At 41.0% G+C, this 17,019-nt stretch overlaps 1 protein-coding gene across 1 annotated transcript; it reads left to right on the top strand.

Moving 5' to 3' along the window:
* The first annotated feature begins 1,171 nt into the window (after window positions 1-1,171).
* On the top strand, window positions 1,172-16,755 carry LOC133386827 (uncharacterized). Its single transcript, XM_061630596.1, has 3 exons — window positions 1,172-1,246; window positions 1,359-1,820; window positions 16,537-16,755. Exons 2-3 carry the CDS (start codon window positions 1,455-1,457, stop codon window positions 16,753-16,755), a joined length of 585 nt encoding a protein of 194 aa, XP_061486580.1. The 5' UTR covers window positions 1,172-1,246; window positions 1,359-1,454.
* The last annotated feature ends 264 nt before the right edge of the window (window positions 16,756-17,019 follow it).

Genomic DNA, 17,019 nt, shown 5'->3' with positions numbered 1-17,019 from the left:
TGGAATAGCCACGTCTTCAGGGCCTTGCGGAATACATCTAGGGAAGGGGCATGTCGAAGATCACATGGGAGGGAGTTCCAGAGAGTGGGGGCCACCACAGAAAAGGCTCTCTCCCTAACAGCCAACCTAGCTGTTTTGGTTGGCGGGATTGATCTACTCAGAAGTCAGTCCTGTTGAGTTCTAAGGGCTTAATCCCTTAGTAAGTGTGTTTAGAATTGCAGCCTTCAGGAGCCTGCATCTTTACTCCCCAAAGCTCCCATCTAACATCTCCACAACACTAGGCTCCTTTGTCTCTGCTGTGGCCTTCTGGTGACTGCCCTAGCCTGAAGGCACTTAACCCTTCTTGCTGAAAGCAAGTCGGCTAGATTAAATGTTCCCTACCCAGGCTCATATATATAAAATATAAAAGATAAAAGATAAACGGCATTTTGTCAAAAGTATTTTTGTCTACATTTTATACCTCATCCTTGGTTTTCCAAGCTTGGCATGGAATGCTTATACAGAATTAATTTGAAATGCTGCATATTTATTATCATAATCATCATATTCAAAATAAAAAATATATGTACCGCCTTCAAGTTGATTCCAACTTATGGTGACCCTATGAATAGGGTTTTCATGAGGCTGAGAGGCAGTGACTGGCCCAAGGTCACTCAGTGAGCTTCATGGCTATGTGGGGATTTGAACCCTAGTCTCATTTTGTTCTCACAACAACCCTGTGAGATAGTAGGTTAGACTGGCCCAGGCAGGGTTATTTAGTGAGCAAAAATGATGCAAATAGGATCTCTTTTAATTGTGCTATCGACCTGCTTACTTCCACTCTGACTGGGGGATCTTGCAGCATGGGGAAGAGATGGGGGCACATCACAGCTGAAGTTCACCCATATAGGAGCATTATCTCTTGTTTACTACAGAGACACCTGTTGCAGGTTTTGCTGCTGAGAGCAGCAGTCAGTTAGTGCGGCCACTTGAGTCACAGCTTGTTGATCCTGAGGAGGCAAAACTAGAAAGTGAGGTTCAGAAAGGAGGCCCTGTGCATGAGGAGGAGGAGGGCATGAAGCAGTGCCAGTTGCCCACAGCCACATCTGCAGAACAGCAAGTACCATGGTTTGGCTTTGAGAAAGCTTGTACATTTGTGAGCCAGAGTGGGAAAAATGTTGTTGCATGATGCAATTACTGCCTTCCAAGGATCAAAAATCTGAGATCAGCTGTTTCCTCCTCATCCAATGTGAAGAAACATTTTGAGGTAAGCCTTTGTCATGCTGGTCCTCAAAGAATGTCCATTGTCTATTTATGTTTAAATTGTGAAGTTCCTCTTCCATTTTTTCTTGGATTCATGCTTTGTTCTTCTTCCTCAGAGGGCACACCCTGAGAAGCTGAGAGCAATTGAAGAAGCAATAAAGGCAAGGAGACGTGGCCTTCCTGAACCAGTGCATGACACCCCTCCTCCCAAAATGCTGAAGCAGCAGCAGACAACCCTTGAGAGGTGGGGATCTGGCAGGGAGCCTGTCACCCAGAGCAATCTCGACAGGAGAATCATTGATTTCATTGTAGAGGAGACATTACCACTTCAGACTGTGGACAAACCATCATTCATTAATCTGGTTCGCATTGGACTTCCCAAAGATCTCACCATCATATGTGCCAAGACTCTGAGAGACAGAATTGAGAAGAGAGCATGCCACATGAGAGAAACTCTTGCAAACCGAATGGGTGCTGTGGCATATATAGCAACCACTGCAGATTGTTGGACCAATGGCAAGAAGAGTTACTTTGGGGTAACAGCCCACTGGATCAACCCAACTACCCTGAAACGTGAGGTCGAGGCCTTGGCTTGTAAGCGTCTGAAGGGGCGCCATACATACAATGTTCTTTCAAAAGCACTGCATGATGTACATGTGCAGTACAGGATCCACAACAAAGTTATGTGCACTACTACAGACAATGGCTCCAACTTTGTGAAAGCGTTCAGAGTTTTCATGGCCAAAGAACCAGTGGAAGCTGCAGGCACCAGTGACGATGATGGTGATAACCAGGAGGAGGAGGAGGCTGAGGTGGAGTTTGTGCCTATCTGTGAGATCCTGGACACAGGACCTGAGGCAGAGGAAGAAGCTGCAGACTCAGGAGAGGATTTTGTTTTACCACCACACCAGAGATGTGCTAGCCACACCCTCAACCTTGTGGCAACACAAGACATAGAGGCCATGCTTTCTGACTCCTCCAAAAGTAGTCTTCTTGGTCCTTTCAAGAAACAGTTTCGTTCCTTGATGGGAAAGTGCAGCAAGTTGTGGTCCAAGCAGAACCAGTCAGCCCAGATTGCTGAGTATATCCATGTGCAATGTGGTGTGTATCTGAAGGTACCGAATAAGACCAGGTGGAATTCCACCTTTGATGCGTTGAAGCAACTACATGAGCTCCTGTCAACTGTGCCACTAAAAATGCATGCCATAATGGACCGCTGCTCCTTGTCCAGGATCACAGCTGCTGAGATTGAAGTGGTACAGGAATACACAGAGATTATGGAGCCACTAGCCCAGTCCCTAGATATCCTGCAACAGGAGAACGGCATGTTCATGGGGTATTTGCTACCAACGCTCTGCAATCTGGACCGCAAGTTAGAAGGACTGGAAAACAAACCTGAGAGGTACACATACTGTTTTCAGCTGCTGAGAGGTGTGCGCGAAGCCCTAAGAAAGTGGTTTGCAGCTATCTGGGAGGACAAGAGGCTTCTTCTGGCAGCCTGCCTACACCCTAGCTTCAAACTAGATTGGCTGGAATCGTGTCAGGCCACCACCCATACCAACAAGTAAGAACATTAGGGAAGCCCTTTGGGTGGATTACTCCAAGGGAAATGTTGTCTCAAGGGAGGTATCAGAGGGCTTAAGGTGGTAGGCAGGGGCTGGGCCTTTTCTTCCTGGGGCTCCTCATCACAACCTTAGGTTGCTGCAGGTAATCCTTAAGGGTCTGCTGTGCTGCCCCATGAGTATGGTGACTTGGTCACCTTCCTACCTTCCATGTCATCATCCACAGGCTCAGGCTGGACCCTGAACCAGGGGACATGACAAGCATCAGGAAATGAAGAGCAGATGATGGTTTCCTAACATATATGTGTTAACATATCCTCTCTCTTTCTTAGATACACAATGGAAGCCTTGCTGAAAGCTGAAATAAAGATAGGTGTACTTAATGAGGACAGTGATCAGTCTTCAGATAAAGACCAGGAAGGAGATGACTTAGAAGATGACTTCTTTAACTTCCTGCCCCAGGGCAAGAAGTCAGCAGTGGACACTGCTGAGGAGGAACTGGTGAGGTACCTGAGGTCTCCCAGCAGGGAAGTGTCATCACTCCATGGCTTTCCACGGGTGCTGCGGTGTTTTTTGCAGCACAACACAGGCATGCCTTCAAGCGCCGCATTAGAACGCCTGTTCAGTACTGGTGGCAACGTAATGACTGTAAAAAGACATTCCTTGTCTGACATGCTCTTTGAGCATCTTGTTCTTTTGAGACATAACAGAAACATTATAAAAGCATTTCAAGTGTAAAATTTGATTTCAAGAGTTGGGGTATCTTCATTGCTTGTTATGCCATTATGTTAATCTTATGGATAATTTTTTTTATTCTACTACCCCGTGTGTGTGTGTGTGTTTATTTTTAATATTGTTTTAGGCTTCTTAGATGTGCAGCAGCCAAGGCCAGCACCTTGTAGGAGTTTTTTTTAAAAGTAACTGAAATGTAATTGTAGTGATTACTTTTGAGAAAAAGTAAAGTAATCAGTTACTTTCAGAGCAATTGTAATTGTAACGGTAATTACTACTTTTTGGGCCAAGTAATTGTAACTGTAATTTATTACTTTTTAAAAGTAATCTTCCAAGCTCTGGTAAAAATAAGACTCCAAACAAGACAGCTCAAACAAGACCATTTTTGCTGCCTGCCTAAAAAAGACAAGCAAAGGGGTCTTTTGTACACCTCTGAATGATGTTCCAAATTTAGGTGCCAGCCAGGACTGAAAAGGCCTTACTTCCAGTGCCAACATGCACTGTATAAACAAATAGCAGAGGAACTTGAAGGAGGACCCAAGAATCCAAATTCACAGGCTGGTTCACAGATTTTATAACATGGTATACTAATTCTTATTGGTCTCTGTACCCAGAGTTGGGTACAGCATAGGGTTGCCAGACTCAGGGCCTGAGATTGATCCTGCATCTTTAGGAGAAGAAAAGTGCAGGTGTTCTTGCAACACTGTAATGGGAAAAACCACAAGGTGGAATTCTCCCTTCACCCTGCACAACTTTTAAAAATACAGAAGGCCTCTTGGTTGCCAGGCCCAGCCTCCAAGAGGTCTTCTGCATCTTTAAAAGTTGTGCAGGGGGAAGAGAGAATTCTACCTTGTGGTTTTTCCCATTACAGGGTTGCAAGAACACCTGCACTTGACTGACTTTCTCTTCTCCTAAAGATACAGGATTAGTCTCAGGCCCTGAGTCTGGCAACCCTAGTACAGCATATTTAAGGTGTAGAAGTAATTATTAAATTAAATCATTATTTTGCAATACATAGCAATGGCATACATTTTAGCATTTTTGTGTTGCGCTGTGTGTGTTTGTGTTGCTTAATTTGGTTTAAAGCAGCACCACAGCAAGCAGAGTAACAGCAGATGTTGAAATGTGAGTGTGCCAGCATGTGTGTGTGTTTACCTAAGAAAGCAGGCTTTTACCCTGCATCAGCATCACTGAGACTGGAGACTTAGTAAAATAAGAAAAGCTACTTTATTTATAGAAATACATTGTAGATAGAAAAGCATACCTAGTTCTAACTAACTAACTAAGCTGGATACATAACGCCCAGGTGTAGGGGTTAGCCTCATTGCTTGGAGAGAGCAGAGAGACAAAGGGATGTCTCCTTTCTCTCCCGAACAGACAGAGAAGAAAGGAAGTGGAAAGGGTGGAAGGAGGAGGGGCAGGTAAGCTTCCCTAAAGACATAACAGTCTAGCGACAGAAGGAAGTCAGTGAGAGCATCACAGGTAAAGGTAAACAAACCTATCCACCTGGAGGACCCTAGCTCTATCTCCCTTCTGGAGCATAAACAAACAAAACAAAACAGGAGTTGCTCTTGCCCCACTTCCAACATTTTGAAGCTGCAATCCGGTACATAATTACCTGGGAAGTAAATCTCATTGAGTTCAACAGGACTTACTTCTGAGTAGAGCATAGGACCGAGCTGTTATCACATTTCCATATTTCACAAAAATCTTAGATAGGTGTCCTAATTTTTAAAGGTCTTGTTTACATTCCATGCCTAATATTGCAGTGTGCATTAACTCTCTGCTACCACAGCTCATTTTGTTGTATCTGCTATATCCCCTTGCAAGCACACTCCTATATGTGTGTGCACACATGTACACACACAAAAATCTTCCTGCCACACATTCATTTCCTCCCCTCCTACATTTGTATTCATGTACATTATATCATATTTTAACAGGCTTTCAGCTTCTCTTAAATGTGTTTTAGAACAAATAAAAAAAACTTAAATTGATTCATGGGAATTTGTTGCATTTTAATTACTGAGTATGCTTTGAAGTGATTTAAAGGCTGATAAGAGCTTGAAGCAGCCTGAAATCCAGAAAGGAAATGAGAAACATGACATTTTGAAAGGGAAACCAATTTTCTTCAACCTAAACTGTAGCTCACATAAACCAAATTATAAATATACTGTGTGACTGTAATGCTACAGAGGGCTGCTTATGGAAATATGATTAGTAGTGCAATTTTCTCTGAGATTTCAACTGCTTCTCCCTCCACCCCTTGAAACTGTCTTTTAATGCAGCCCAAATCACACACACACACCCAATTTTCAAATGAAAATAAAATGGCAAATCCAATAGGGGATAGCTGGAGGTGCTTCATAATAAACCTTAGCTATGTTTCACCTGAGAGAACCAGTGACAGTTCTCTGAGCTGGATCCTTGGAGGGCTCCAGAGGAATTCAGCATTTACAAAACATTATATTAACTCGAACAAATATATAAAGAGATTTTGACTGGTGTGCAATGAACTCCAGAAATGCATCCCACTTAAAATTCAACAAATGATCCCTTTTCTGCTAAAATAACAGGCTTAAGTGGAAATGAGGAAGGTATCTCCTTTGGAACAAGATCAACTGTTGAAGCAGGAACACAATTCTAACACTGCTGCTTGTAGTATACTTGTTTCTTGGAGCAATATTATCTTTCTAAAGGGGGACATTTCTATTTGTCAGCTTGGTAAATATCAGCAAACTAATGCCAAAGTGTCTAATCTAATCAAGTGTGTAGAAGGCAGCTGAAGTGTGGGGCTAAATATGCAGAACCTTTTTTAAAAAAAAACGAAGATCCTGCCAATCAGTTATGCTGCAGAAAAGATACGCAGGGACCAGCATTTAAAAGGATTTCAAGCAGAGTGCCAGCTACTAGATTAGAAGGAGGGACCCTGAAAGGGCACCCAGTTGCACACGTGGTTCCCCACCCAGCTGGAACAGGGGCAGCCAATGTAGTGCCTTCCAGATGTTGCTGGAACAGGACTATTTTAAGTATGGTCAAAAATGGTTTCAACATACATTCTCTGCCTTGTCCCCCACCCAGGGCTGGCGCTATCGTTAGGCCAACTAGGCAGCCGCCTAGGGCACAGACCTCAGAGGGGCTCAGTACTGACCTTTGAGGGGCACATTTTATACAGATTAGTTTTTTTAACCCTTGGAAAAAATGCAACTAAAATAAATTTAGAAGTTTCAAGTTTTGTGCTTTTCATTTTTTCTACAAGACATCTCTTTTTGAAAATTGAAGTTAGCAATTTGGGGGGGGTGCAAGTAGTTTGCCTTGCCTAGGGTGCAAAATAGCCTGGCACTGGCACTGCCCCCACCTTCCAGAAGCCTCAGAAGGCAGTAAGTTTCTCTAGCCTCACGGGTGGCAGCCAATGAAGTGATTTAAGGATAAGGAAATATTCAGCATGGGTCACATCACATCATGCACTTGATTTTACAAGGGACAGGGAAGAATGAAACAAGGTCTGTAGTTTTTTTGGCACCACTGTGGTTGCTGTAACATGTAGTTTGAACCTTGGGGGCTTGACCAAAGCCATGGGAATCCATACCTTGAATGGGTGGAAGAGCAATTTGACTCAGTTCACATTTTTAATGCAAACTACTTAATTTTGCACTTCCTGAAACAATATGTGAACCAAAATGAAGCTGTCCTTTGACATTTGCACGTCTTGGGATTTTGCAATGCAGTTTTCCAACTAAGTAATGTGTACAAAAATGCATATGTTACAAGGAAATATACATCAAAATGCATATATTAGTTAAAAATAAGAAATATAAAATTGATTTATATTAGGTGAATTTGCTTGCCAAAATGTGTATATTAGGGGGAATGTGGACTAAAATGCTGATGAATTTTCATGGGGACTTTTTAAAAAGATGCAAACTGATACAGTAATATGGAGAACTGAACTTAAGAATGGTAAAATGAGACACATTCATCCATCCCTAACTTTGAAGCAGACTGGAATGTGGCTCATTTAACACTAGGTCCTTGGAGTCAATTGATGGACTGGGGCAGGGGTGGGGGACCTGTGGCCCTCCAGAAGTTGCTGGACTACAACTCCCATCATCACTGGCCATTGGCCATGCTGGCTGGGACTGATGGGGGTTGTAGTGCAAAAACATCTTGAGGACCACAGGTTCCCCATTCCTGTACTGGGCTTTAGCACATGGACTTAGGATGGTGGTGATCCAAAACAAACATAACATATCTTGTTATGGCTTCCAACACTGCAAAATAAACAAGATGTAGAAATAATACCTGTGGGCTACAAAATCTTGTGGAGGCCTGAAACTTTCCATTTTTTCTTTATAACCATTATGGCTGATACTATGAAAAACACCTGCAGAAGCAATTTCTTCTTTTAGTTGTTTAGAACAATGCTGGGCTTCTTATGGTTTTTCTTTTGAATTCCATAGCAATGCTCTATACACAATATCAAGTGTGTACCTAATTGTGTACCTTTTCCAACATGACGTGGAAGTACACATAATATCACTGCACTATTTCTATTTATTTTATTTATATTCCACTCTTCCTCCAGGAGTGGCAATTACACCAGTGAGTGAAACAGTATTCACAATCCTATTTGCTCTCACTTAGCCCTACAGTTCTAATAACAGTTTCTAGAACTGAGGGACTTCCTAGATCAGGGATGTGAGACCCGTGGCCCTCCAGATGTTGTTGGACTCCAACTACCATCACCCCCAGCCAGCATAACCAATGGTCAAGGATGATAGGAATTGAAGTCCAACCTCTGGAGGACCACAGGTTCCTCACCCCAGTAAAGAGACCAGCCTTTTCGGGATATGTACGAACATGGATACCTCTAAAATGTGGGCCCTTAGTGATCCTTCCTGTAAGACATCAAAAAATGATGCAACTAGATATCAAATGAGATAAATTAGTGCTAAAATATTAAGTGAACTCTCTCTTATTAGAGCTTACTAGATGGCCTTACATACACACTTGGCCCAGGATCCATTACTGAGTAAGATGGCCTTTACTCTCATTGATTCTATATCTGGTAACAAGAAAATATTTCATTGGGGATAAGCAGGCTTGGTGCCAGTCGGCAACCAGGTAGAGAATGGGCCGGAGGGCACCTGGGGCTCAGAAAGGCTCCTAGGAGGGTGGAGCTCCTGTTTCGCAATAGCATCAAGTTGTGGGGTGTGATTTGCAGCACATGTAAACCCTTTACCCCAGGCCACAAATCATGCCCCATGACCTGATGCTGGTGTGGATCTTGGAACTCCACCCTTCCATACAGCATCCCCCATGGTGAGGTCTTAAATAGGTCTAGCCGCCCTGCCTCCCGCCTGCCCTGGCTGCCAACCAGAGAAGCAGACTCAGGACTTGAAGACTGGGTTTCACAGGAAGCTTTATTCCAGATTATTCCAGGATTCAGAACAGGAGCAAACTAGGCATATCCAGAGCTTGGCAGTAACTAGTTACAAGTAACGAATTACTTGTAATTCATTACTTTTTTGAGTAACAAGTGGGTAATTCCTTTACATTTTGATTGTAATAGAACTAGGAGTAATTTTACTACTTTTGTGGAGTAATTGTAATGTTTCCAGAATTACTTTTGGGCATTACTTGGGGGGGGAGCAGGGGAAGTCTTCTGCTCCTCTGATTTGTGGATGAAAATCATGTGCCTCAAACTGGGCTTCTGTGCAGCGTTGTTCTTTCCTCATGCTCTGTGGGTAGGTAGGAGGTGACGAGGGAGGAGGCAGAGAGTGAGATGGGGTGGAGTGGAGAAAACAATTATTTAAAAAAATGGATAGTGGTGGTGAAGAATGGAGTGGAGGGAAAAAGGCTCTGGAGGTCAAGAACATGGATAAAGGAGGAGAAGGAGGCAACAGCAGAATGGAGATAAAGAACTGTGGAGGTGAAAGATGACAACATGTGTGTGTGTGTGTGTGTGTGTGTGTGTGTGTGTGTGTGTGTGTGTGTGTGTGTGTGTGTGTGTGTGTGTGAATACTGTGTTTGCACATGGCACACGAAGTGGCTTCCTCCACCCTTTCTGGCTTTTGTGCTGCATTTGCAGTATTTTAACTTTTTTGCATCTCAGGGGAAAATGTTTGCTTGAGTGAGTGTCCCTTAGTTGGTGGCAGAGCAGGGTCCGGGAGGTGGTTAAGTGAGAGAGATTATGCTGGCTGGCTGAGGGGGGGGGTTGCACTTGGTTTGATGTGCAAACATCTGAGTAGTGGCCTCAGCCTCCCTCCTCATCTCCCTTACCAGTGGAGAGACCACCATTGCTATCTTATGATTAAAAATAATTGTTCTACTACCTCTGTATGTGTTTGTTTATTTTTAATGTTGTTTTAGGCAGCAGCCAAGGCCAGCACCTTGTAGGCATTTTTTAAAAGTAACTGAAATGTAATTGTAGTGATTACTTTGGAGGAAAAGTAAAGTAATCAGTTACTTTCAGAGCAATTGTAATTGTAACAGTAATTACTACTTTTTGGGCCATGCAACTGTAACTGTAATTTATTACTTTTTAAAAATAATCTTCCAAGCCCTGGGCATATCTCATGATACATAACAGAAACCAACTAGACATGTCTCAGGAACAGACTAGGCATAGAGAGGCAACAACAGGCATTGTCACAATTATCTTATTCCATGCAATCACTCTAAATATAAGAGAGATGAGCAGGCACTCTACTTGCAGTAGTTACTCTGGCACTTTCTAGCTTGCGCTACAAGATGGGAGCTCCTTCTAGGAGCAGAAAGAAATCTGTCTAACTGCAAACATCTTTTCTCCAGCCATCATGATCTTGGAGAGATTGTCAGCTCTCCCTCTGAACTCATCTTATCACTCTGCCATGGCTTTATTTGCTCATTGGCTAGGTCTGGGCTGTGTGCCAGGGAGGATTCCTCCTCAGTCATCAGAGACGGGGGTTGACTGGAACCTCACTAGACATGGAGCTGCCAGAGTATTCTGGAAGTGTCTTACCCAGGTTTTCCTCAGCCCCTTCTCAACATCTGCAACCCACTCTTCATCCTCCAGTCTTGCCAAAGGTTCTCCTTGGGGCCCATGACACCACATTGCCACATAAGCACATGTGAAGGCATGTGCACTCAGCACACATATAGGACAGATACAGGAGGCTGGGCCACCAGGCCTATTTACGCCTGTGGTGGCTGTGCGGGGGGGGGATATTGGTGCCCGAGGGCCCTCTCATACATTGCAGTGGCCCTAGGGATAGGCTACTATATAGTTGATGTATCCTGCCCTTGAAGTCTCTTCTGAAACTTCAATTGGTATAAAATGCAGTGTAAAAGCAAGTTCAGAGATCATCAACCACCTAGTTTCAATATCTTACCAGGTACTAATGAACCTAAAGGCCACCACCCATGAGGTCATTGTGTTTACTATACATTAATGTGCAAGATGACAGAGTTGAAAATCCTGTCAACTGCAAAATATACGTTTGAAATACTTTTCCCCCTGCGATACTGCTTGTGTTATTTATATCATTCAATGTAGCTGTCAAAAAATCCATGTGGGAAAAAGTCTAGAAATGTTAAGAACCACATATGTGAACATCTCAGCAATATCAGCAATAAGAGATTAGGGGGTCCTTTGGTTGAGCATTTTATACAATGCAATCTTTCTCCTTTGGATTTCAAGTTTTGGGTTTTAGAAAAATTAAATATGGAAAATAATAATGTTTTCCTAAGGAAAGAGATGGCATGGATACTAGAAGTAAAAACTGTGTTCCCTAATGGGCTTAATGGGGAACTGGAATTTCTTTCCCTTTTGTAGTTTCAAACAATTGCAGATGATCACTTCTTTACTATTTGTTCATGGGCACATGCAATCCCATGATGGCAAATTGGACACACCTGAAATCACAGGCTTTGTAATATATATCTGTATGTATTCAGTTTTCCTCTTGTAGTTGCCACTAGAAATTTAAACATTTTTGCTATTAGAGATCTCTACAGATTGTTTTATAACTATTTACTAAATATTTTCCAAAGATCAGTTAGTGATGTTTTAAGCACTTGTGCTTTAATGCTGTATTTTATGTTGTGATTTATAACTGTCCATTTATATGTAAAGGAAGAGTATTGTCTTCTTTATAGCCCCCGATGAAGGATCAATGTACTAACTAGAGACTGAAATGTGTTGGGTTTCCTCAGTAATATTTTTTTCTCATCATTTTGGAATTTTTCCTCTTTCTGTGGTTCTTTGGATGCTGACCATTTTTTGTTTCCATAAAATGCAGTATGGCCAGACTGTTGAAAAGAACTGACTGATGAAAATATATCAAACCAGTGTACTAAGTGTCTGCAATAAGTCTTCAGGATACAAGTCATGTTCCTGGTTGAATGCATAAAGGCCTAAATGGCTAAGACATACTCTCTTTCCCTATGCCCCACAGTGATCTCCCAGATGCACCAGTTAGGCCCTCCAATATGCACCAGATCCAAACAATAACAAATCAGTTAGAAGTATTTTGACATCTGCTTCACAGTGATAGGGGTTTCAACATTTTCCCAGAAGTATTGTAAGGACTTTTATTCAGGCCTAGCTAGATGGATTGGTTTAAAAAAAAAAAAAGGGTCAGAGGATTTCGCCTGCATTTTATTTACAGTTTGTTTTAATTATATATTTGATATATGCTGCTTTTAAGCTGGCTGCAGACTTGAGGAACTTTTAACCTTCCCATAAAGAGCTTGGCAAAGCTAATGTGCTTGAGCTATCTGGGCTTGTTTTGGAACAGGAAGATCCTGAATCACTGCAGAGTTTGGGCTAGACTTTCTTTCGATCTATCTTAGCCTCTTCACTTTTATGATTATATGAATGTCAGGGAATGAAGACTTAGTACCTTTAGCTCTGCAGATGTTGCTGAACTACAACTTCCATCATCCCTGGCCATTGGCCATGCTTGTTGAGGCTGATGGATGACCTTCCTCTTTCAACAAGCCTTTTAAGTAGAGACCTTATCTCAGTCTGCATCTGGAATTGTGCTTTTTAATATGTTTTTAAAGCTTTTTAAAATGTTTTTAAAGTTGTTTTGTTTTAATATGTTTTTAAGGATGTTTTGTTTTAATACATTTTAAAGTCTGTTTTTATAATGTTTTAGAGTGTTTTAGTGCTTTTGTTTGCCGTCCTGGGCTCCTATTGGGAGGAAGGGCGGGATATAAATCTAATAAATAAAAATAAACATCTGGAAGACCAAAAGGTTCCCCACATCTAAGTGGGCCAAGGACATGATGAATGTATCCCCTGCACAACACTGATTTATCTGTGTAGTTTCACAGGCAATAAAAAATGTTTTCCAAGTTCAGTTATGCCCCCAAATGCATAGGAATGCTAATACAGAGAGTGCAGATAAAAGGCTTTTATTGCTTTCAGCCACTAGTGGTGTCTATGGCAGATCAGAGCCATTAAAACTCATGCATAAAATAAAAAGGTTGGGAAATTACAATTAAAAAGCTAATGATTTCAAAAATCACATTAAGAATGCAGCTAATCCCAATAATGTAAGGATTTTCACTGTCCTGAATGCTGAATGAGCAAAAGCCCTTAGCTGGCTCAATGAACAAATCCAAATGTTTCAGTAAGATAAGTCTGTTAGGGTATTGTTCGCTCTGTTATAAAGTTATGGGTTTTTGTCAAACGGAGGGCTGACAAGATCAACAGAAATATAATAAATGTTAATACAGTATGTAATGCCCAATACCACAGATCCTAATTAAGCATTTATTCATCATCGCTGAAGCATCTTGTCCTTACCAATTAATGCCAAAGCATGTCATCTCTTCAATGCATTTCACTGCATTTCACTTCCAGTTACTGTGTGCTAAGCCCCTGTCCTTAAGTGCTAGCCTAGCTAGCATATTTGCATATTTGTGAAAATAACATACAGAAAAGCATTTTCTTAGGAAAATTTGGTTGAAAAAATGTATACTTTAGGGGAGGCTGCATATAAAAATGTGAAAATTACAAGAAATTCAGACTAATATGCTGATGAATTATCATGAGGACTTTTTTTTAGTAAAAAAGTTCACAAACAGATGTGGAAACATAGACAACTGAACTGTAAAACTGAGAAACAGAGAAAAATTGAAATTGACAGAGTCATCCACTCCTATTCCAGAACTGCATGGTTGCCTTGGGTGGAGTAGTGATGAAGGACAGGTCCGTAGTAGTTAGTACCTGTGAGAAAAAAACCAAAGTCTTAAATAACTTTTTTATTTAAAAAAATGTCAGGAAGATAAGTTGTAGGAAAGACTCTAAATGACTGGCAGTGTCTTTTTTCCCAAAAAGTAAAGAGGGGGTGGTAGACTGATTGAGATTAGGTAGGGTGATGAATAAACAATTGGACTACCATAAATAAAAATGTTGCTGAGTCTCCTTTCATCTGAGATTTAGGTTTTCATAAAGAAAACACATTATACTTCCCCCTTCTCTGTCAGTTTACTTATATTAATTATAACCCAGATCAAGTGTTTGGTCATTAATGTTTCAGATATTAAACTACTAGCAGACTTGTATCCAATGTTGTTCAGGAATTATAAGAAACAAAGAAACCCTCAGTATGGTCTTGAAATCAGTGGTCGAAATCAATAAAGTTTGGGAAAGCTCAGTTCACCATCTTGATTCAAAATGGCATCCAATAGTATCCAAATATAGATAAAACCTGTTCCTTGATCTCAGGAAGTATCACGTAAAATTGGGTTACAATAACTTAAGAGATGTCCAAAAGCATAGCAAACAAACAAATTTCCAAAATATATTTGATGTATTAAAATCAATGCCTTAACATTATCCACAGGCTAGCAAAAGAAATAGGGCTTCTAGGAAGGAGACTTTTTCACATTCCACAAACACTTAAGATGACTAATTCCAGGACCAGCACAAACATTTAGACACAAGTTTTAGTAATCTGATGCTGTTTCCTGCTATGAATGTTATGTACTTTAAGGAAGTGCAGAAAGTATGGGTGGTATACTGAAATATACCTATTAGGCATGATGGCTACTTGGAACCTCTATCTTCAGAAACACTGTTACTGAATACCAATTGCTTGTGGTCAGCAGTAGGGTGGGCTATTGCCTTCTTGCCCTGCTTGTGGGCTTCTTAAAGTCATCTGGTAGCCCACTGTTAGAAATAGGTTGTTCAGCTACAAGAACCTTTGGTCTGATCCAGTATAGCTCTTGTTAAATTCTTACAATATGCAACTTGTCATATATAGATATCCCTTTTTTAAGCACATAAATTGTCACCAATGACCAAAAAAAAAAAAAAGGTGATCTGATGCTAGAAAGATGCCTTCCTTCATTCTGAACTGAGTGGGGCCAATTTCATAATATGAAATTATCCAAAATGAAGCTGGTTTAATTTATCCACCAGCAGCAGCCCATGCCACAAACAAGAATGATACTGCTGTGATTTCCTTCCTGCCCTCTGGCAGTTCTTATGTTTGAATAATTCCTCTGTAGTTACTGGATAAGTCCTAGAACGTTTTATACATTCATCAGAAGCAACTGTTCAAGGCTTATCTAGTAGCATTTTTATTGTTTGTATTGTGGGGAAAGTAGTCTCAGAGGACATAAAAATGGTCTAGACCAAGGAGGACACGTCTAGCATCCAGAGAGCTAATTTTGTTCATCTGAAAGTCTGTTTTAATTCAGGTTCAGTTCCAAGTCAATGTGTTTTTTTTAGTTCAGATCACATCACTTGGCCCTGAGTTCATAGTTACATGTATTTGTGACACACCAACTGAAGAGTTATTGAAGACTGTCTTTTCTGTTCCTGCTTCATTAGCGGAATCTGATACGAAAGGTTAGTCTCTTTATACTGGCAGAGAGCCATCCTGTTTAAAGTCTGATGAAAGAATTCCAAGATTATATAAACAACAAATGAAGAGTCATCATCAAAGGTCCTGTACCTTTCTGCCAAAGCAAGAATTTTATACAGAGACAATCCCATAAACAATATTCTCTCCATAATTCTAAGTTATAAAAATGTTGAGTGTTCATGTATATATCACATTAGCAGCAGAAAGTACTTTATGTTCTAGTAAAACATATTATTTATTAATTAAAATATTTATATGTCACTTTTCATACATAATAATAAAGGAGTGTACAAAAAAATACGTTTAAAAAAAATCTGAATAAAACAGCAGCCACTAGATCAAAGGCGAGATTCCGGAGCTAGATAACCACAATAAAAGTGGTTGCAAACTTTGGTTACAGTTTATAACTCACTTAGGCAGCAGTTTGACTCTCACATTCATTTACTCTTACACCTCTCACTTGTACCAATATTTCATTCAGTGCGCATATGTTCAATGCAACAGAAATTAACTTCCAATTATTTGGCTTCCAATTTTGTTGTTTTGAAAGATTTATTTATATAAAACCTTCTAATTAAAAAGTTTCTTTAAATCATACATAGTCTGATCACATATGGTGAAGTTCTTATTTTAAAACAAATACAATCCAGCAATTTAATGTCAAGAAAATCCACTGTTATTATTTCATCGGTTTTGTTTTTATCCCAATAACAAAAAGTATCAAATGTTATTGAAAAGTCTTAATTGTTGGTAGTCTTCCTTCTCAAATCCACCTGTAACATGTAATTTTGTTCATAACCATGATGACCCACACTTTTCTTAGCCACTTATCAATTTTAGGGAGATGCCGGTTCCCTTTCAACCAGGAAAATGAAACTGACAAACATTTGTTTCTGTGCAGTTCTTAACTGAGACAATGCTTAATGGTGAGGAATAGGGATGGGTGGGAGATTTCACATGGATCTCCTACAGCAGGTGTGGATAAATTTTGGGTCTCCAGATGCTGCTGAACTACAGCTCCCACCAGCCCAGCTAAGCATGGCCAATGGTCAGGGATGATGGAAGTTATAGTTCAGCAACAACTGTCCAATCCTAGGAGGGGCTTTGATGATTTGCATCTGATGTTGGACCAGCAGGACTTTTCTGGGAGGCTGCTGGTGTACCAGCCTGCCAACTGCCTAGCAACCTCCCTGACTGAGCTGGTGGAATCTGTCTCAGGAATAGTGTTGGAGAACCCTTGGTCTGTGGTCCTGGGGGACTTCAACATCCACACTGGGGTTGACTCAACTGGACAAACTCAGGCCCTCATGGCCTCCATTCCAGACATGGGGCTATCTCAGCTGGCCAACACATAGGACAGGGCACACCCTTGATTTAGTGTCAGAAGGGTTGTCTTGAAATGGAGGAGTTGAAATAACCCCATTGCTATGGTCAGACTACTTTGTCTGGAGTAACAGTAGCAATTTCACACTGCAGGGGTATGGAACATACTAAGATGGATCATCTCCGGAGAATTATGGAAACTAAGAGATTCCTGAATGTTCTGGGGGATTTTCCAGTTGATAGAGCTAGTGGTCATATGGAGGCCTTGGACACATTATGGAATGGCAAGATGCAAC

This window comes from Rhineura floridana, chromosome 6 (assembly GCF_030035675.1).
Source record: "Rhineura floridana isolate rRhiFlo1 chromosome 6, rRhiFlo1.hap2, whole genome shotgun sequence".
NCBI lineage: Eukaryota > Metazoa > Chordata > Lepidosauria > Squamata > Rhineuridae > Rhineura > Rhineura floridana.
The sequence above is the reverse complement of the archived record's forward strand: the minus strand, read 5'-3'. Positions and strand labels throughout refer to the sequence as shown.